The 22826-nt window shown below is 42.5% G+C and overlaps 1 protein-coding gene across 1 annotated transcript in view; it reads right to left on the reverse strand.

Moving 5' to 3' along the window:
* Positions 1-1916: 1916 nt before the first annotated feature.
* Positions 1917-22826, reverse strand: part of farp2 (FERM, RhoGEF and pleckstrin domain protein 2) — a 61525-nt gene continuing 40615 nt past the window's right edge. Inside the window, exons 14-27 of the mRNA XM_088914606.1 lie at positions 17329-17510; positions 15773-15862; positions 15530-15663; positions 14969-15050; positions 13473-13710; positions 13009-13139; positions 12681-12749; positions 12153-12242; positions 9680-9762; positions 9036-9154; positions 7674-7837; positions 4515-4622; positions 3608-3759; positions 1917-3188 (exon numbers count right to left, since the gene is read on the reverse strand). Of these exons, the coding sequence (XP_088770732.1) occupies positions 3098-3188; positions 3608-3759; positions 4515-4622; positions 7674-7837; positions 9036-9154; positions 9680-9762; positions 12153-12242; positions 12681-12749; positions 13009-13139; positions 13473-13710; positions 14969-15050; positions 15530-15663; positions 15773-15862; positions 17329-17510 (1733 nt within the window). The 3' untranslated portion in view covers positions 1917-3097. The remainder of the gene's footprint in view (positions 3189-3607; positions 3760-4514; positions 4623-7673; positions 7838-9035; positions 9155-9679; positions 9763-12152; positions 12243-12680; positions 12750-13008; positions 13140-13472; positions 13711-14968; positions 15051-15529; positions 15664-15772; positions 15863-17328; positions 17511-22826) is intronic.

Consider the following 22826-nt stretch of genomic DNA (forward strand, 5'->3'; position numbering starts at 1 on the left):
TTTGAAATTCTGTTTCATTATTAACCTGGATACAAATCTAGGCTCACATTTTCTAATGGTCTTCATCTAGTAATCACTTTCATTAAAGAATAACCAAATTATTCAAACATATTATTTGGTAAAATCAAAAAATGACAGCAGAATTCTTTCCTTTAAAGCACAGGGAGTTTTTGGCATAATGGACCAACACAACAGGTGAGATAGGGCAGAGTAAAATTGAGTTTGGGCAGTGACTTGATCACAAATGAATCCAAAAATAGATTTTAAAATACAGTCTCTTTCCCCCTCATATAACATTCATTCGGTATCCTTAGTTACTGTTGGAGAATACATAAAGTGAAGATTAATTATACTCTAAACTGCTGCAGAAAGTCTTGCATTTTAAACTCGTAATTGTAGTATGCACAGTTCAAACACAATATGTGCCCACTAAGTCCTAGAATCCTATCTCTGTAATCCCAAAAATGTTTTAGAAAAAGCATTTTGGAAATTTTGCACAATCCAAGATACAAGATTAAACCTTTCAACATTATAAATAAATTATACTGCTGAAGAGAAGAAACATTTTAATAGCAGCAATAAGTGACTATTACTGGCCTAATTGTGAGGTAAAATTCTTAATGATATTCTGCTTGTAATTTTAAATTAGGTGATAGGATTTACGAAGGTTTTTCATTGGATTGAACAAAATCTATAGGTCAAACTACTTAAAGATTTTCTGAGCCATTTAACTCGAACATCCTACAGACTGAATAGTCGACCTTAGTTTTGCAGTCCGTCTTGAATTGCTTTGTCTGACACTGCAAGCACAAGGCCCCAATGAGCTGCTGCACATCTACAACAAGGAATAGGAGACTAAAGCTGGACTTGCAGACTAAAATCTTCTTCTTCACAGAAGCAAAAGATAACTCATTGAGCAAGAACAGGAAAATGTTGAAAATATGACATAACACCTACTAGTCTCTGTTCTTTAATGGGACAGCTTATGGCATTGAAGAAAGAAAGGATGTGAATAAAAGGTTTTTCCATGACTGTTTTTTATGGATCTAGCTTAATTTATACTTCCACTCCCCAATACAAAAAACCCCAGAAATGTTCATTTGAACAGCACCAAGCCCAAAATCTGGCTTGTCCCAGCCTACAACTGGCCATGCTGTCCTGAATTAAATAATAATATAAATTAAATGAGCAGGAAAGGCTTTTTGAAAAAAGTATCAAATTTCCAAATCCATTTTAACCAAAATATCCAAATATATAAAAGTCAAATGTTTAAAATCTATGAAATCACAAATACATTTGTTTTGTGAAAATGGGTTGGAAAAAATATCTATGAAGTAATTCCCAAACATTTTAAATTAACGGTAAAATACTGCCAAACCATTTTTAATGCAGCACTGGTGCAAACATCAGTTTATTTGATTTTTTACATTAAAACAAGTTTAGGAACATAGGATGGAAATACAGTATAGTACTGTTCAGTTTTAAAAAGTTAGATGCAAACTGCTATTAATGTACCAGTCAAAAACACTGGGATATACTGTAAATCTCATATCACTTTCTATTCAACCATTTCTTCATGGGCATGAGATGATAGTGTGATAGCACATGTTTTACCACAAACACTCCTCTCATCTTCATAGGTAAGTTTTAGAGTTGAGTTCCCCATGAAAGATCTGAACAACAGCATCAAGAGCACTCATGGCAATGACCATGCTCATCTTCCACCACGACAACCCAAATTCTTCGCCAGACTGTATTCAGCGGGTCAGCTGTAGCAGCGATTAGGTTGTAGTTGCCCCTTTTAAACATGCACACAAAGCCTGCTTGTGTCCCACACCCCCTCGCTCCCCCTCGTACAGCGCCCGGGACAGAGGCAGTGCTCACTGGGCGAGGTCCTCTTAGGGTTGGAGCCTGACCCTCACACTTGCCTGACCAAAATCACAGAAAGCCACCAGCCTCCGCTGGCATCACATCATGCCCCATTCTATTAATAACAAATACCCGCCATCATTCAGCGTTGGGGTGGCTCTCCGACACGGGTACATATGACCCATTTTCAAAGATGTTGGCTTCACTGTTTCTTCATCTAAAACCCATCATCCAACTTGCCTGCACTTTCTGATGCCCTCTCAAGTGGATCCTCACAGGATCCCCTTCCTGTGCTTCTTGCTTCGTGAGACTGTCTTGTAAGAAACCACTCACCATACTGCAGCCTAGGCCAAACCAGGAACACTGCAGAACCGAGGCTCAAGACCAACAGCACTGCCTCCATCCTCGAACTGTGGACAAGCTACAGCCCCCAGAGTTCATACTCCATCCCTTCCCTGAGTGAATGTGGTTATACAGCAGTCATTTATTTTTTACCAGGAGATTAAAAAGCTGGTCCCTTCAAATTTCCTTCAGCAACAGTGACATATAAAACACACTGTTGTTTTTGGGGTGCATCATTACAACCGTGTCAAATAGGAGTAGTTTCAGCCAGCGTCATGGTACTTTCGCCACAACTGCTTCTATGTATGTTTAATATTCCAGTCTACAGTAGAGCTATAATTAGAATTGACTTCAAGTTTATAAAAATGACAAGTCTTTATCTAGTAAACTATTATTCTTGTTTGGCACTACATACTTTAATAAAACTATTTTATACCTTGACCACCACAACATAGTTAAATACATATAAAAAATGATTTTAGCACAGAACAGATTTCCTTCAGATGAATCATACAGCTAAAGGCTTGGTTTAGTCTTCAACAGCACAAACTCTTCTGTAGGCTAGCTCTCCGATACCGATTTTGTACTTTTGCATCTTTGTGGATGTGCCAGAACTGTAAAGCTGCACAGCCACTCATCATACCTCAGATGAAACTCCACCAGATAATTCCACGGTGTGCTGTATAGGTCAAGCATGCTTACAGAAATTAAAAGGGGTGCCACTGTTCAATCTGCCGGTCCGATCCAGTCTTTTAAACTGTTGGCGACCCATCCTTGTGCCTATGGTAGAAGAGTTTCTCAGAAAAACGCTAAAACGCACCCATCAGCCCCCAAGAGTCTGTGAGGCCCCGCCCCCCAGCTCCACAAGCTCCGCCCAGCAAGCTGCTCAGTTGCCATTGGTCTCCGGGGGCTCCCTGGGTATCAGGAGACTCATTCTGCCTGTGGCACTTGCTGCACTCTTGATCACCTCCATCCACCTGCAGGACAAGAGCCATGACATGCTGAACAGGACTCCCAGCCTGCTCCAGTGAGCGGGTAACACCGCATTGAATGGCCACAGTTAATAGAACATTTATATATGGCTATGAAGAATTCAGAAATAGTGGGCATTCCCTCAGCTAAAGTGTAACCTGTATAATTCTCTTACACAGTACTCTCTTTCCTTACCTTTTTTTATAAAAAATAAAACTTCCCTAAATAATTTGCCATTATTACTGAAGCAAGGGCAGTGACTGAGGGAGGTTTAAATATAAACATTACAACTGCTCCTTGTTACACATGATACAATCGGAGAGCCCTAGTGAGGAAAGCACAGCTGCCATTTCTCACCCTTCACCTGTGCTGTCGGAAGAGACTAACTCACTCGGGTGTGGCATCGGAAAGCTTTTTTTCGTACCTCTCGAAGGTGTACTCGCTCTCAGCCCTGAAGAAGTACACATGGGACTTGAACTGCAGCTTAAAGACGTACTCCTTGTGAATGCTGTCGGTCTCTGCTGGGGTGCTGACAGTGTAGCCTAGCAACGGGAGACTGGCCAAGGGGAAGTCATCCTGCAATGGAAGCACAGATGTTTTCAGTGTGAGCTCCTCAATTGAATCAGACTCAGGAACTGTTTGAGCTATTCTTCAGTCTACACAGCTATGAACCGTTAGAGCAGGCAGCAGTGACAGTAATATGAGTGAGACTACTCCGGCCACCTTGCCTCAACAGGCAACATGCTGTTTCAGCCAACACTGCAGTAAAATGATTTATGAACTGCATAAAGCAATGTTTCAATGCATCACCACAGTAACCTAATTGCTTTGTGTTTGGTGGCTCCAGAGAAAATGATAAACAACTTTGTGGAGTCAGGACCACAAACACTTTTTATTATCTCACACATCATCTGTCTGAGACAGAACACTGCAACCAGCATTCTCTTTAAACAGTACTGAAAAATATTAAAACGCCAGATAAAATCTGTAGCACGACATTTACCAACATTTTTAGGATTTGTTATACTGCTATTCTGCCATTTGTTATCTAAATTTAATGTACAGTGATTCAAAACAGCTTTTAAGAGAATACAGCTACTTAAATTTTGCATATACTGTACATATTTTGTATATGGTTCAGCTCGTAAAGGTTGGCAGTGACAGCAGGAGCCTGGTGTGGGGCTGTGCAACTTTAAGAACAACACAGATATAACTGCAAAGAGAGAAGAGACCAAACCCCAAATATTTCTGGTCATTCACTGGTTTGAACTCTTGATGTGCCCTCGCGATGCCCATCTGTGATGAAGCCCTGCGAAGGGCAGGGACAGTACCTGGTGTGTCTTGTAGAAGAACAGGCAGAAGTTGGTAAAGACCACCCACAGCTTCTGCCAGCCATTGCTGTTCTTGAACTTCCTCAGCAGGTAGCCGGAGAGCTGGTTCTGGCAACAGGAAACAGGAAACAGGGCAGCAGTCAGCAGCGCAGACGCACAGCAGCTCACTGGGCTGTTACTTTAAGACAAGGGTGATCCCAGACTTCAGTCAATCCGGTCCTCCGGTTCTTAGAACGTGTGGGAAAGTTGGCCAAAAAACCTTCATACAAGAAAAAAAGGGGTACATACTGTATGCCCCCTCTCATTCCTGAAACTTGTTTTAATTGCTTAATTGTGTTTTTAATACGAAATTGGAAAATTGTATGAAATTTTTGCCAAATAATACTCATTCTGGTGTACTCCTAACTTGGTATAAAAAGAACACATTTTTTTTAACTCCAAAACTGATCGGTACAAATCCAAACCGAATTATAGTCTGAAGCAGCCAGTACCCGCAATGTACAATTAATCACTGTTGTTCCCCCATTCTATTTGGCATCTCTACGTCCAGCTAAAAAAGTTTACATTTCCAAAAAATGACAGAACAAATATTCTGTAAAACTACAAACTGGTTTGTTCCCACTTTCAGTGTTTGATCTCGACTGATGTTTCTGGGGATTGTTTTCTGGTTTTCTGATTACGGGCGCAGTTCAGGACTCCTGCATGGACTAGTCCATCTGATTGGGCCCCTCGAGCACCCCGGGTCCTAACCCTCTTCCACTAATGAGGCTTCGGCAAGCCAGGAAGTCAGAACATGCTATTCTCTTAGAATAGTTCGGGAAGCTCAAGAGGAGCAAGAGCACCGGCACAGGCAATTCATTCATCTAGTCTAAGAGGTCCGATGACGCCTAACAAGAGCCCATCAAAGGGGCCAAGGGTTCTTAAGCCACAGATAAAAACTGATTTCAGGTCTGTGCATTCTGCACAGCCAATGGAGGGTAAACCTGGAAAAAGAGAGGTCCATTGGTAGGACTTCACTCGTCATAATGAAAACACAAAGCTTTGTATACAGCTGGGTGGTCTGTCTTCCACCACAAGCATCGGCCTGAAGCAGGAGTACTACAGAAAAGCTGCAAAGATAGGGGACAACACTGCTGTGGCTGGAAAACTGGTAAAACAGGCTGACTTTAACACGTTTGGAAGTGTAAAGAAAAGCACAAAAGAGACAGAATGAATGGGAGGGAGAGACTCAAGATTTAAAGCAGTGGAGTGAGATAAGAACATGCTGATCTCTGTACCAATGACAATCAATTTCAGTGAAGCACTCAAGCTTTGTTTAGAAATGTCTGCGCAACATTTACGCCCCCCAACCACCTTTTGATATTCAAGTGATAAAACGTATCGCATAACAAGTCTGTGTTGAACCTGCATGGAGACATTGTGATCCACATGTGTTGTGAGCACAGGAAAGTTTCACAATGCATTCTGCAGTATGCCAGGCCAACAAGCATTCAGTCAGGAAACTATTTTATGGTATATATTCTGGGGAAGTGAAAAAATGCCCTTTCCTTGCATATTTAGCTAATGCAGGAATCTAGAAGGTTAAAGATGAGTTTGGGTATGAGTACATCTTTTCTCTCCACTTCGTGCAATCAAAGAGGTCCTAAAGCTAGACCTAAAGATTTATAACAAAGTGTCTCAACAGGCTTCCTAAAACAGTCCTATACCACTTGAAAGAAGAGCTCTACAGACTCTTGTGGCATTAAGGAGGCCAGCAGTGGGGGGTAAGGGGGTTGTGCCAACTGCAGGTTTACAGGGTGGGCAGCCGTGGGGATAGGAGCCAGCTGTACCTGGTTCATGCGCAGGTAATCAGACAGAGAGAGATTCTGATTGCGGTACCAGCACACGTGGGTGATGGTGTTGGGCCGCTGACCCTGACCCAGGAGGTAACGAGGGGGGAGCTCCGGGGAGACAGCCGGAGAGCAGGCTGAGAGACAGGAAGAGAGAAAACGCAGAGGGGAGAAAAGAGACAGGACAGGAAATGTCAGCACAAAGAAATCAGTAGACACAGGACCAGAGGCAGGCCGGAGCAGCGTGTTAAAGTCTCCTCCCAGAGGCAAGAAGTGAGCTGTTAGGTAGAAAGGAAGTGGATTATTGTCTTTTTGAGCATTCCACAAAGAACCACATTAAGGACACAGACATTCTGATTGATGAAACGAGGTGAGGCTGACGTCTTTCAAGCAAAATTAACTTGAATCAAACAGTGACTGTGGAAGATTGGATTATTGTGAGCTCTCTCAGGGAATAGCACATTTATTCACTCTGCCTTTCAAGGAATCTTGTACTCGTCACAGCATGCATTTGTGAAGAATCAGCATTTCAGTTTACATACAGCACTGGACCGATAAACACTAACGACCTTTAAGTAAGCAAGCAAGCCAGCTTAAAAACAAGACAAGAAAGGCTGAGGTCCCTCTGACCGCCAATTAAGAGGGGCACACAAATGGGTTCTCTCATCCGGAAACGGGCAGGGAATGGGAAGAGTGTAGGGAGAACTGAATAATGCTGAAATGAAAGGGTGGTAAAAAGGAGAAAGAAGCGAGTGAATGCTGAAAGGAAAAAATGAGAAGGCCTTGGTTGGAGCTGCCCTGCCGGACAGTGAGACAGAGAAATTTTGGAGAACAAAGCTTGTGCAAAAATTGAGTAACCCAGAGAAACACACCCTTCACCCAAACAATCCTGTATTTTATGCCATGGGGATATTTATATAAATGAAATCGCAGAACGCTCGAATCCAGATTAATGGGTTTGGTTTCATAAAGCAGTAGGTGGCACTGTGTCCTAAGCAGGCAATATTACTAACACAGCACTGCGGAGTTGCTTTATGTGTAATCCAATTCAAAATATTCACATTTACAGCCTCTTCACAAGGGCTAAACTACAGCTAGTTAAAACAGCAGAACAGCTTTTTACGCTTCTTTTGAGATCAGTAATGAAATCCCCAAATCGGTATTCCTTAGCTTTTCCTTTTACACACTGGAATGCAACGCCAACCGAGTCAAGACGTGGTGCATGGACTGTCCGCAGTGTGCCGGGCCGTGTCCCTGGGTTCTGCAGGGGGGGGTGGGGAGGGAGGGGAGAGCAGCCCCCAGGCAGTGGAGGAAGAGCAGGGAGGGGTACCTCCACGGCTAGGCTGTGGTCAGACATGGAGACGCTGGTGTTGCGGTGCCAGCACACGTGCATGGTGGTGTTGGCGCGGTGGTGCGTCTGCTTGTCTAGAGAGCTGCGCGACGAGTGTGTGTCATCCTCCGACTCCTGCTCCAGAGACACTTCGTCTGAGGACCCTGCCGGAGAGAGAGAGACAGCCAGGGCAGCGGGGAAGAGGGGCAGGGAATGGCACACACAGGGTTAAGAAGGCCACAGCAGGGAGAGGAAGATGGCTAGCTGTATCTCCTGTGAAGAGAGGCATGGGTCCCTGATTCTCAGGTCAGCCGTGAGCTTCAACATGAAAACAAAACATCTCAGGAGCACTTGAGGTTAAGTGGACGACTGCACACAATTCAGTTTGTGGGAACACTGCGAAGACAATAAATGCAGTCAAGAACACTGCATCATGGTTTTCTTTGGCAAACAGATCAGCTCATGTTATTTAGGGCTGTGCTCAGGTTGTGTTGATTTGTGTAAAAGGCAAACAAAAGACTACATTTGTACAAAGCAGAAATGAAGCTTGCAGGAAGCGTTTTACAGCTAGTTGTACATATTTCATGAATTGGGACACCGATAAGAGTATTAAACCTAGCAGAAAAAAGCTACATCAGTTCTTGAGTGTTAATGAGCAAATTACCATATTGTGCTCTGCATGCAGATGAGTGCTCTCATTTGTGGAACTATTGACACCACTGGTAAATAAAGAGGAAAGGCAGTGTTTTAGAACTGCATCTATTTGAAAATCCAAATACAGAATTATGATAACTAATCAAACCAGCCCACATTACCACTGGAGTACTGTGACCGAATCCTCTACTCTTTATAGGTGTATTTGGATGGTTGGCTACATTAGAGAAACAAACCTTCTGAAATCAACCCATGGGTCCCGAGACCTTAACCTTGCTGACATGCCAAGAATGTGTTTTCATTACTATACTGTGAAAGTAAATCTGGGATCTCATGGGGGTGAACATTTTTATTTTTTCATTTTTTTCAAAAAACAGAAAAGGCACAGGGCTTGACTACTGAAGAGGCTTGTGAATTATGTATTTCACTGTGCTCCAGTGAGAAAGGCTTTGACACGCAGCACACTTCCATGCTGCAATGCAATGAACAATACCTTTATTTCCTAAGAGTACAGAGACCAGAGTCAACAAGTGTTGGACCAGGATCTTGCATGATTCCGATGTACAGTAAGACAGGCATTCGATTACCCAAAATAACAAAATTTCAACTCCTTCAAGAAGGAAAAATTACATTTGAACCTGGTACAAAACTTGATAAATCTGGCCCAGCTGCAGACACTGCCAGTGCAGAATTAGAGGGGGCACCTACTGTTAGAGCGGTCACACAGGCTGCTGTCCAGGAAGAACTCCGACTTCTCCTGGGATTTCTTGGCCATATCGATTGCCATGTTCAGGTCCTCAATCCATTTCCCCATCTCCACTTTGGAGCTGAGAGCACATAAAAAGATCAAAATGTCCCCAGTTTAGGACCGGAGTTCAGACAAGCCAACACAGCTGCAAGCAGGTCTCAATAAGGACTGCCACACGCACGTACGGGCAACAGCGCCTGCTGCGATAACGCCAACAAGGTGGAGAAAGCAAAGAATCTGAACTTGCTCTAGTTCACAAAAAATAAGTACAACTCCAGTCCAAACACACAGTTCTCAAAAATAAGTATCCCAAGCTTGTTTACAAGGAAAGCCTTTTGATACCTAATGATATTTAAAGACAAACATTGAAGAATACTTAATAGGCAAGCACAACATTTTCTATTTATAGACAGAATACAATTCCTAATTTAAAACGTCAAACTTTTACATTTCAACTTGAAATACCTTGAGAGGTTGAGAAAAACGTGCTAGGGAAAGGTGGGAAGCAGTGAATGTATGAAGGTGAAAAGCTCGGACCATTTCCCTGCCACGTCTCAGTCACGCGGGGCTTGGGGCACAGCGGCGCAGGAAGGCTGCGTCTTACCTCGCGGCCACCACAATCGTGCGCTGCGCGGAGTAGATGGTGAAGCAGTGAGGCACCGACCACTCGTTCTCGCTCTCCTCCACCTGGAAAGCAGGGGAGGAACCGGGGTGAAAGGTCAGCTGCCAGAGCCCACAGGCAAGAAATTCACCCCAGCCCCGGCCTCCACTAAGGAGGGGTGAAGAGGCTGGTAGCCAGGCTCCACCAACTGCCTCCCCCTGCTTCAAACACTCAGGCTTCTCTACCGGAGAACACTTTAAAAACACTTCACGTTTTCTTCAGTTACTGTTGAAGTTCCTTGCTGGGTTGTGGGCCACTGACTTGTTACAAAAACGTGTTAATGAGGGTGTGAATCCCAGTGTCCTTGTTAAATTCCACTCCGTGTACAATCTAAGGTTCCCCCTTATTTCAATCAATGTTTCTCACTTTTTATCTGCTGTATGGTGGTGCAGAACAGCCATTGTGTCACTTGGGCGGGTGCTACACTTCAGTGGTGGATGAAGTGGGTCTCTCCTATACGTCAAGCGCTTTAAAATCCTTTGAGATGCAAAGCATTATATAGATGCAAAGAAACTGTCTTGACCTTTTGTAAGGACTTTGCAGGTTGTTGGAATGTACAGTGCAAAAATGATAAGGGGTTTTAGTTCATAATTCAGACATCTTTTAGCTTTAGAGCTAAACCTGCAGAACATGAACAGAAAAATCTATACTATTTAAGTCTGGCAAACGAGGAAGGAAAACTGTTCTTCACACAGCAGTTAAATACCGTGTACAAAATAAGTCTCAAGTAATTAGCATCTGCACAATCTTCAAACGCGGTAACAGAAGTTCAGCAGCAAGAGTACTGGGAAATTTCGATTTCCTTCTCAGGATGTACTGTATATCACCGGCTCTTTGGTGTGGTCCTGGAGCTGCTACACCGGGTGAATGTGTAACAGCGCTCAGTGTAGAGAGCACGTTACAGCAGGGACATCGCTGCTTGAAATGTACTACAGAAAACCACCACTGCAGAGGACCTGCCCTTTTGCAGCCGGCCAGAGAGTAGCACCGAGTGGCTCTGGGAGAACTAGCGACCATTACTGAATCCCAACAGAGCAGCACATTTTACACATCTTTTGGGAATAGGTCCTGTTATCTTCTAAAAATATTTTTTATTACTCGTTTTCAACTGCTTTCATTTACATTTTTGATCGTGTTCAATAAATTTCTGTATTTAACCAAATAAAGAAATGAATCACGAGTGCTGGAAGAGATATTTTGAAGATGATATGTAGATTGGATTCTCTAGGAACAGCCTATACATGTCTGCTGTGGGCAAAGCCTCTATGTTAGCTTGTATTTGCCAAAGAGCCTTGTGGGCTACTAACAGATTCCCACCACCCACTACTAGCAACTGTAACCTGACTGCAATGGAATGAGTACTACAGTATTGCATGCACTGAGCCGGACTAATCAGAACATTCTAAATGTACAGTGTTTTCAGGATCCTAGTCAATGTGATATGATCACTAATCAGAGCTGTAGTCTCTGATGTGAAGACTGATATTTTGCTTTTGTTCCCCTATTAACAAAGATCAGATCAGTTACAAAAAAATAAGGGGAGGCAATCAAGAAGCTCTAGGGTGGTTTTAAGTTTAGCACTCTATGTTGAGCTCCATTAGCACGTGTTCCTTCTTACCTACTGCATTCACTGATCCATCAGTTCCTTATTCCTTACCGTTATTCAATGATAATCTAATGAAGGAACTGGTTTGCAATGGAGCAGAATGAGAGGGCCACAGTTTGAATAGCGCATTTCTAATTGCTAACTGCTGGTGCTCTACAGAAGTACAACAACAGCCATCATCTGTGTATCCCCTGCGTGGGGTATCCTGTGTACTTACCGGTGCATCCAACACTATGAGCTGCAGACAGGGGTGAAGCAGAGACAAGGCAGGTTACTGCAGGAAACCCTAACTCTCCCTCACGGCAAGCCTCCTGCCCAGCCTGACTTTACAAGAGGCTATATACAGATATCTGCTGGGATATACAGCACTCATGGGAAACTAGAAACACATTTCCCCTTAACGTATTCAAGTGCTACACTGTCCAATCCAGAGACGGAGAACCAATCCAGCAACAGACACAGCCTTAAGAAAACAGAAATACTGCTGAATCATGCTGATACTCTTTCATTACCTCCAGTCAAACCCTGGGTTATCTATATATCCTCAGTCATATATACAGCATATGTCCCTGTTTTAATATCAATGATGACTGACTCAAGAGAGGATAAGTAACTGGAGACTAACATTTACTCAGTACTGATATTAATGTTCTTCAAAATCAAGTCTAAGGATGACAAGTTTCGAAGCTGTAAACGGCAGCCTCCCACACCTTGAACGCAAGAATCTGCACCCATTTTGTCATCAACGGTGAAACAAAGATACACGCAGACCAACAATGAGACTGTGTAATAGAAGAAGCAGGCACTCACAATCATGCCATGCAGCGGTAACTGGCCATGCACTTTGAACTGGTTGGTGGCCGTGACCCCTTTACTGGTGTACAGGAGCATATCGGAGAACTAGGAGCAAAAGAGAGCAACAAAATCACATTTCTCTTTTACACAAAAGCCATGGTTTGCACTAGTGATTTGTGTTCTATGATCAGAAGATAAAACACTTTGATAAGATTTACTTTTTCCACACATTCCAGATATTAAATTGTTTAACAAATAAAATCAACACTAAAGATACTTCCTGTTCAACGGGACTATCACAAATTTTAGTACTGACTCATTACTGTGATGCAAAATGCAATTCAAACTCAGGCACAGCAACTTTCTATGCTTACATCTAAAGTCTGCAGGATCCCAGAACGAATATGTTATGCAGGGTTCACAGTACATCACTTCACAAAAAACCCCATCTGAAATCTTTAAAAAAATTGTTTCTAACTGCAGGAAAGCCACAATAAGAGTTCAAAGTCTGCAATAGTTGCAAGACCCTAAAACATCACTTACCAAGAAGAACATTCTCTGCTGCAGCCCTTTTTTGGTCAGCTTGTACAGACAGCCCTCCCTGATAAACTCCTGCAGACAGGACAGGTTTCATTACTCACACTAGAATCAGCAATGACTCTCACACCGCGAGATCCATGCGCTCATAACCACACTGTCATGCTGACACATCCCATGGCCCAGCAAAACACACAGGACAAGTTACAGAACAGAACAAACTCATCATGAGAAACTCCTGATGCTGGGTCATTCACAGTCACAGCGAAACACTCCTGTCCCACTGAGAGACCCACCTCCTGCAGTGCTACCCATGGCTGCGTGCTGTACTCACCCTCCCAGGAGCTATGAGGCTGTCGATGCCAATCAGGTCCCTCTGCAGCTCCGTGAGCTTCTGGAAGTTCTCCAGCCGGATCAGGCTGCTCTGGAGCTGGGCGGCCATCTCGGCTACCTCCTTGAGGGCCTCTGCGGGAGAGCCGCAAAAATAAAAAAATAAAGATGAATTCTCATGACTACAGTGATGTCTCTCTACGGGCCTCCTCAAGGCCTCGCAAAGCAACTCATGCTAAACAGGACCTGAACTAGCCAATGAGACTCCAATCAGAAAGAGGAGACAAAGTAAGAAAACTGGTGAGGTTTCCAGGGTGGTTTAGTGTTGGTCACAGCAGAACACCTTCATTTCTGGAGGCCTGGGATCCAGGGGGGTTTCACAAATAATTCAGATTATTTAAAGGAGGAGAGAACACAAATCCTTTGGCCCAAGAGGGGGCACAGCTGGGTGCACAGAGGCAGTCTTACCCTTGCAGTCTTTGTAGTCCCTGTGCTCGGGAGAGTAGTGCTTGCACAGCCTCTCCAGAATGAGCTTGTAGTGCATGAGGCGCTGGATGGGCTTGAGCAGGAAGGTGTTGAGGGGTAAGTAGCACACCTTCTGCAGCTCGAATTCCTTGTACACCGTCTCCAGCTTCTTCAAACGCTTGGTGGCCTTCTCCAGCTCCGTCAGCACTTCGTCGTGCTTCTGCAGGTAGCTGGTGAATTCCTGAACAGCATGGCACACACAGACACCCCAGAGAACAGCGTCAAGCGCCGCAGCCAGCCCCAGCGCTGTGGTCCTCGTTCTGTGACATGCCACACTCTAGCATCACCATGTCCACTGTAGCACCCCGCAAACTGCTACATTCACATTTTGTATTGAACACGGGGTCCCCGTAATATATCTGGGATAGGGACCACAAAGCTCATGATGCATTGTGAATTGACGTATAAAGGGGAATTGTTCCCCATAAGAATAATGTAAATATGGAGGGTTTGGGATTAAGTCACTTTGCCCAGCAACTTAAAGCAGGCTTTTTCCTTAAGAATGGACTGAACAGTCGGGTGAGGCACCATAAATTAGACAGTGTGTGTGTATTTCACTTGTAGGTGCCAAATACAGTAAGTCAGACCCATTATAAGTCCAGGATATGTTCCTAAATAATGAACCTTAAATCGAAATGCCTTGAGGGACGATATCCATAACAAATAATGTAACTAGCTTGAGATACATTCCCAACATACAGTTTCGACCCCAGTATATACATTTAATGAACACACAAGCCCCTAAAAAAAACAAATAGAAATCAACGGTCACTAACTCTAACTCAAATTCTGGTCTCACTGAAACCAACAAAGTCATTCATTGCTTCAGGTAAGATTGTTTTACCACACACTGTTCATGCACTTGAAGTCCGTGATGAAACCTTAATCAACTGTCTGGATCAGTTATGCACTGGATGGCGGCAAGAACTGATCATCAATGATGGGGCATAATGATTCAGAATCATGTTTTGTCTAGTCTAACAGCACAGTCTACAAGAAGGAGAATTTTTAGAGTTTGATTTTGCTCTTCGCCATATTTTATCTACACTTAACTACCACAACAAAACCACAAACCACCAACACTTCTAGTTTTTGGTGTCTTGAAAAACCCTGGATTTGGCGTAGAGGTCTCCAATTTAATCGATGACATTAGGTGTGAAACGTAGTATAGAGGGACGACTCACAGCTGGGACCACCTGTATTTGGTAACAGCCTTTGCAAAGAAAGAGAATCGGTGGTGGTGCAAACTTTCATCCTTGAAAAAACAATTCGATCCGTCTTTAAATTTACAGGAGCTGCACCGGCTGCTGTGGTTTACTCTGCAGGTCTGATGAATGAAACAAACTCACACCCGGGTGATAAAGAGGTCACGACTGTCGTGCAACCACGTGCCAGGAGTGCACACTCAGCCCCACCACACGGCACACTAAGAACCTCACCTTTAGTGCACACATGTTCCTCAGCATGACGTCCCCAATCCTCTGGTAGTCCCCTTTCACATGGGCATTGGAGCGCCCCTCCCTGGAAACCCAGGAAAGAGAACACTAAAAACACACCGCACGGCTTCACCTTTGGTTAGAGGTACTGGGCGAGAGCATGAGATTCTTGAAACGCAATTCTTACATATTCTAACTGGTGTGTTCTTGTCTTTGGTTGTTGGAAAGTATGCATTTAGTTAACCTCAGAATGGTCATCAGATTTGGCCTTATCTGTAGATACACACACAAAGTTAAAATTTCACTTCTGATATTTGGCCTGAATTCGTTCCCAAAAGTACTTTTTTTACTACACAGTCTTAGACTGCATTATGGAAACAGTATAGCAGATTCCTCCAGATCGGGCAGAAAAAGAAACATGTGATGTGCACACTATCTGAAGCCCCAGGGGTCACTGTTGAGTCGTGTTTTCAAACGGTGCCTCAACAAGACCCCGCAGTTCCGACGGTCTCCTTCTCAGATGTCTGGGATTTTACAGCACTACAGGAAGGAGGGGACACTCACCAGAGAGCCAGCCTCTGGTCAATCTCCTTCAGGAATCCTCGATGGAACTCGTAAACGGGGTCAATGTTGGAGAACAGCAGGGTCATCAGACCTTCGGGCATGGCATTCTCCTTTATCACAGCACTGCGAAACCACTGCAGAGCGCAGATAGCTTATTACACACTAGGCAGAGGCACAATCTCACTCCAGGCAGTAAAACAATGGAAACCTCCTGTATCAACTGTGTCAACAGAAGGTACTTACCACTGTTATAACCTCCAGGTCCTTCAGGTAGGTGCGCTCTGTGGTGAGAATCTCTTTGGCAATAAAGTAAGCCTTGTCAGCTGGATACCTCTGAAAGAAACATAAGGAAACACATACTGCATCATTCTGCAGAAACACTCTCCAGCTGATACCATATCAAACACCTTCAGGAAAGAAAATGCCTTTAACTCCCTTTGAGACTATTTTTGAAGTGTATTTTATGTGTGAGGGAGAGAAGGGCAAGAAACAGTATCTTCTGAAGTTCTGAATTGTGAACAAAAGCCACAACACCTGGAAAACAAAAGCCCTCAGAAAGAACACAGCGCAAACTGAAAACAATTATCAAAGAGAAACAAATCCCTTCACAAGCCTGCCTGTTACTCTTAAAATGGTCTATGGAGAACACCTGCACTGTGGCAAATTTTATTTTGAGATGGAATTATCAATAGTGAATATTAATTCACTAAAGTATGAATTTAAGTTTGACTTGTTGATAAGTTGATTTATTTTCAATGTTCAATGTTCTTTTTAAATGTTGTGCAATATAACAAATAACAATGTTACATAATCGGTTTAAAAATCTATTCAAACACCTCACTGTTTAAGGATTTTTTTAATGAATGTTGACCAAGTATTTGTTCATCAAGAACTGCTGCTAAAACAGCACGTTTTTGGACCACCACTGATACATCTTGTATAATATAGAACCCCCCCCTAAAATTGACAAACGTATGACTACAAGGTTCCTTGACAGTTGAGCTTAAATGATCTCTTATTGCACAAACCACATGGTAGCGCTACAACTCCTCCCTGCTGAGAAGAGAAGCAGTTCTGTACATATGCTCACAGTCAAGGCAGGAGACTGGCAGGCAGGGTTAATGAGTTTCACACTGGTCTGTAAACACACACGCTGAACCGCGACAAGAGACATCAGCAGCTGTGACGGACAGACATCGCAACATTTCCACGTGTGGGGAACAAATCTTTGGAGAAATTACTAGCCGTCTGAAAAATATTAAATTAACTTTTCTCATTTAGTTTTAAACTCCCCCCAAAGGAAGGCAAAATATTCCATGAAAGGAGGGAAAAGGAGACAAAAGATTGGTGTGAAGGTTTTACAGGTGGTGTGTGCACCAGTAAAAAAAGTGAGTAATACCCCGTTAGGGACAGCGATCTGATCAAAGAAAGGCCTGTGTGTGTAGTTGGGCATCTCAAACTGAGAAGAAAAGTCTGTAGATTAGCTTTAAAAAAAGTCTGAATACACAGAAGAGTTTGAGAACTTGAGTAGTAAAGAAGCAACCCAGATTTGGTTCAAGATGAAGACTTTTTCAACAACTGCATTAGGAACAGAGGCAGGGTTTCTGGCCCAGTTTTTACAAATGCAAGATTAGCAGGACAGATGTCGCTCCAGTGGTCCAGTGCTTATGTTTTAAAAGGGTAGAAACTCCGGTCTTGGTGATTACCGATCTTCAGGAGCACAATCGAGGACAGAGCAGCGATTGCACACCAGAAGAGGCGGTGATATGCGGGGCAAGGATGGGGTGTGGATGTTGTACCTTCCTTCTGCCCTCCTCCTCCTCCTCCAGCCTGGCATTGCCCCCCTCACTCAGGACGGGGCTCTGCAGGGGTGAGGGGGCCTGACCGGGGAGGCTCAGCGTGGACATCTGGAAGGAGGGTGAGAGGCTGAGGGGGCTCTTGATGGTAAAGGGCGAGAGCTGTGGACTGTCCATGGACATCCCTGCAGAAGAAAAGGGCAGACAGTTTAGCAAGCATACCCATTCCTCCAGACTTGCAGCTCAATGGGCACACTTGTACCCGTTAGTTCATTTCTCAATGATTCCTTTCTGATGTAGGCGGAAGGCATTCAATACTTTATACTCTAGGGCAAAAGTCACGAACAAACCACGCCTTATCTGTGCTACTTATGGTAAAGAGTACGGTTTTCATGCTAACGAATCTTCCTAGCTGCTCTCCTTCAATCATTGACAGAAAGCAGGGCGCAAACTGGGGTCTATAACAATCTAATTGTAAAGGTGAAAAGGACAATTTGCAATGGGCTTAACATTCATGATAACTCAAAAAAAGATTTTTTGTTACAAAGTCACAAAAAAAAATCTTTGAACACTCCAGTAAAATGCATCAATGTAGTGTTAACTGTGGAAATAAAATACTCCCTTACAGAATTTCAAAATTCAGCTTCAGAAAGTATTCTATGAATTAACAAACGATAAGGAAAAAGGGAACCCAGAACTCAAGACGCATGGAAATCGAATTTGGCAGCCAGTATTATTCTTGTAGCAGCACGCCCAGTTCCACTTAAAAAGTATGGTCTCTCGTCCCAATAATTCGAAGAGGTTTCTGCATCAATGTTTTAAAAAAAAAATCTTTTCTCTACCATTCCTGAACATTTATTGTTCGTTTTAACAGTTAACAAGACCACCGTGACAGCACTGGGAAACAGACAAGATCTGACACCAGGGACTAACATCACCAGGAATTATATGTTTGGTAAATTATATTAAAATGTCTTACAAGCAGTCCTAGGAACTTGTAACTAAATTCCATGGCTAACAGCAGTTTGAATGCCACCACTGCATTTCAAAACGTTTATCAAACGTTTCGTGCATGTTTGATCAACATACACTGATAACACAAAACCCCTTCTCAATATCCAAAGGCAAATGTAAGGCCTGAAGAGAACATAATTAAAAAAAAAACAACAACTTGGAATTACTTCATTCAGTGTACAAAAAGTCCATATACTTGCTTCCAAAAATGGACAGCACATCTATAAACTCAATCAACCTAAGAAAGGCACAAAAACAACAGGACACTGGCTGGTTAACCAGACCTTTGTTCTTCACTAAAGCAAAATCAATCACTTTAAAATCTGCTGCCTTCCACCGAAACAATTACATATATGTAACTTTTGAATCTTTGAAGCAATTATTAACCATTAGGCAGTTAACTGAGAAAGTGTTTGGAGGGAACATAAGATAAAAAAGGCCATTATGATGTCTTTGAAAGCTGTAGAAGCAACATCCTGTCCTCCAATACAACTAATTAGCAGTTTAAAAACAGAAAAAAAAATGAAAATAAAAAAGGAAGCAGAGGCCATTCCGTGACCCGGAACTAATTCCTTATAGTTGTTTATCAGGAATGTTCTTGGCCTCTCTACTGAAAAGTGGTTTACAATTTAACAGAATAGCTCTGCAAGGGAGCAGCTAACACACACAGGATGCAAAGGTGGAAAACGCACAGTTTCTGTGGAGAATGGGAGTGGAATGCATTGGCCTGAGGCCTAAATAAACAGTGTTCAGCTGGAATGGGACTGTGGAATTTGGCACCAGAGCAAAGGCGCTCCTAGACACTGCAGAAAGGGATTCCAGCACAGTGGCTCCCTTCCACGGATCGAGACTGCCCCATCAACTGTAAATCCCGAAATATACATACTGCTCAATCAAGCGATGCTTTTATCTGCTGGACAGTGACGTGAACGGTCATCTCTCAGACAAAAGATATTTATCTTACTGTCTGATATGTTAAGAGTGAACTGGCTGCAGGAGCTCTTAACTCTGACTACAGTAGTCCAAGGGGCAGACTCAATATGTGGCAAGTACATGTGATGTCATGTTCAGACTCCCAAGAGGAGAAAGAGAACTTGTTCATATAATTTTCTTGTGTACAAAGAGCCAACGGCTTTTCAACACAATAAACAGCGTGCTCTACCACACTCTTCACGAGTGCCCTAAAACAAATCAGTGCCAACAGCTGAGCTGGATAAGGGTTTCAGGTTTATGGGAAAAACCGCAAATAACTGAATTAAATGGAGAAAAAAAGATTTCTTTCCATTTAATTTAGAGTATCCAACTGAAACCACTTAACACCAAAGCCAGCATGTAACTAAAGGCGATAACGGCAGCACTTAAATCAGATCCTCTTCCCTTTGACCGAGCCTAACCAGTAGATTTTACTGAGCCCCGACTGACGAGCCTGCTCTCAATTCACCTCCTTCTGGCCTCTCTACCTGTTGTATTTTCAGGCTTCCAGGACACGACTATGTGAATCTATTTCTGTACATATTTTATTATCTAACGTTTTTTACTGCTTGCTGGGTCATGGCCAATTTGGCATAACCGAGACCTCCACACTGGAAGTGGTGCAACCTTCGTACCTGCCTTCATTCCGGGAGAACGCCCTTAGGTTTGAGTCACTTCTCCAGCACGCGCGCACACAATCTGACCCCAAGGTAAGATCCAGCCTGATTTCCAGGTTGTCGTCATCAGATAGGAACACTCGGCTCATGACCACGGATCAGTCCGTATTATAGGATGGGTGTGCAGTTTGGACCTTAGCTTCCAGACTTGTGTTAAGAGCTAACTGAACCAATCAAATATATTTCATAACAGATAAGACATTAAATATGCCCTTTCATGAAAATGAAGAGGGATGTAGCACCAATGACTGAAAGAGCTCCATTATTTTAAACGTTTTCTATAATGCACTCAGGAAGTCTGAGGTATTTAAATTAATTCCATAGACATTTCTTTAATAAAGCTCCATTAAACAAACTATTTAAATACAACATTCCCCTGTGGTAGAGAATTTAATATTCCTTCAAACTACTTCTACAAACTACTTAATCCATAAGTTTCAAATGAGATAGAAGGCAGAGAAGGATAAATGTGGCAGGTGAAATAAGAAACCTTTAAAAAAAATGCTCGCATCCTCCAAGTAAATATTAGCCGTTATGTTCTTCCTCTTGCAGTGAAAGCTCATTTTCCCCAAACTGCTAATAAATAAATTTAAAACAAGGTTTTCAAAGGTACCCAAAATTTGATCTTTTTTATTTTGACAATTACAATGTACACTTTGCTTTACACCTGTACCATACAATATTTATAAAAGGCAAGTACCTCTAATTTGATTTTTTTAGGATTTAAATTACTCGATACATTACCGCAGATTTTACAGCCGATACTTAACATTTTCTAGCACAATGTTGACTAAATGTGCACTGCGCATGGACTGAGATCAAACTACAAGCAAGAACCAAAGCAAGGTCTGTCACAAGGCAAACGTCAGAGGAAAGTGAAAGTAAGTCTTAATCAACTGGCACCCAAGATTTTCTTTTTAAACCAATATAAAGGGGAATCCCATTATAATTTTTTTCAAATAAAAGTAATGTCTAAGCAGTGGGATGCCTTTGTTTTCAGCAATAAAGCAGCAACCACAAACGTCAGCACAAGCATACACTGAGAGACAAACCTGCCACTGTAGTGTGGAAGTCTCTGAGTGGTGTAATGAACTGTAGCACAGGATGCAAGAGTGATCAAATCTAAAGATGTTCCCATTGCTAGGGATCTGCATCTCTTTAAGAGTTCTTCAGAGCCCAAGCTTCCCCTGGTTTACATTCCAGCCGAGATCTGAATTATTTCATTGTATCAATTGGTATCTTAATTGGGAGGAGTTCGTGATTTCCGGATTTCTCTTCACTGACCTTTTAACGCTACTTAAGACCTGCAGGGCAGTGCCTTTCCTTTACAAGAGCAACAAATCCTTGCCTGAGACTCCTTCTGCAGTTCAAGCACCTGGGTGATAATGCCGAGACATGCAGTCTGGACCATGTAAAACTTTGTTCTCCAAGACAGTCTGCTAACTGTTTGCTACATACATGAATACACAGTTCCCTGACATCTCAAATAAACAGCAGCAAGAATCTACCTAAAATGGAGAGCTACACAGGGAAAGATCACTATGGAACAGTTATAGTATGGTATGGAATAGTCATCGGATCTGTACTCCAATGAACTATTCTGAGATTCTCTTAAAGGACAAGAAAACGCCCTTAAAATCACTCTGTGTTGGGCCAACGTGCTGACAAAAAGAGGAGGGCAATCCTTATCTAGGAGCATTGGTGATTGGTGAGCTTGGTCAGGAGATTGAGATTTCCAGATACATTCCTAAAGAGCATTTTTCTCTACAGCAAAGAGGAAAGGCTTCACATTTAATTGGCATACTTAACTGTCTTGCTTTTATAGCTCTACACAGAAATTATACGTACATTTGCTTACAATTGGGTAGCCCTTTTGTTTGGTGTGCATATATGCAGAACTAGACTATTTATACCTCCCTGTAAAAACTAACTTCCTTTCCAGAATGCATCATGACCACCTTGCTTTGTTCTTCGCATGTACAAGGCACTTAAATCAGACTAAGCATGATCTCCAGTTGTAGTATCATGAAAGCAATGCAGTAACCCCTTTCAGATATGTAACACTGTCAACAGATACCGTAAATTCAGTATAAACAGTGAAAAAACATTTCATATAAAAGGTTTATAGGTTAATAGACACTAGTGGGATATATACTAGCCAGAATCTGTGCTCACAGTCAGCGAGGTTTAAAAATCATTCAAATATCACAACACATTCAATAAACCTTACAGTTAAAACATACCAGCTCTCTTATTTGAAGAATGGATCTCCTAAAAAAATTCAAACAGTTGCTGAACCATAAATTCTTCCTATTCTTACTCTTTCCCCTTGAGATTTCTTTCCTTCATCAGCTGAAAAACGTGACACTAAAGAAAAGTGGAAACTGCCTCTTGCCAGTGATGCGAAAGCAGTGGAAAAAAAACTACTGTAATATTGTTCATTTTTGAGTGTCGTAAAACATAAGTTGAGGATGAATAAAGTGATGCAATGTGTAAATTGAAGAGCAATGCAACTTTAACAACTAGTAAAATTTCTATATTTTTTTTTAATAGTGTAATTCTGTTATCAAGAAATACTAAAATCACTAAATCTGTTTCTCAAGATATGTCTTATTTTAAGCTTCAAGAGACAAGTGATGCCATTTCCAAATGTTTCTTCCGTGTTAACAGGGAAGACAGCCATGTATCTGGAATAAGAAATTTAAACACCCAAAGGATCCCAGATTATGCCCTCAGCCTCAGAACACCCATCATATCAACTGTTCTGGGTGGGAAAGACTGTGAAAACTAGTGAGTACATTTAGATTTTTTTGTATCGGCTGTTTGGGAGGAAGACAC

The sequence above is a fragment of the Atractosteus spatula genome, chromosome 4 (assembly GCF_055471065.1).
Source record: "Atractosteus spatula isolate fAtrSpa1 chromosome 4, fAtrSpa1.hap1, whole genome shotgun sequence".
NCBI lineage: Eukaryota > Metazoa > Chordata > Actinopteri > Semionotiformes > Lepisosteidae > Atractosteus > Atractosteus spatula.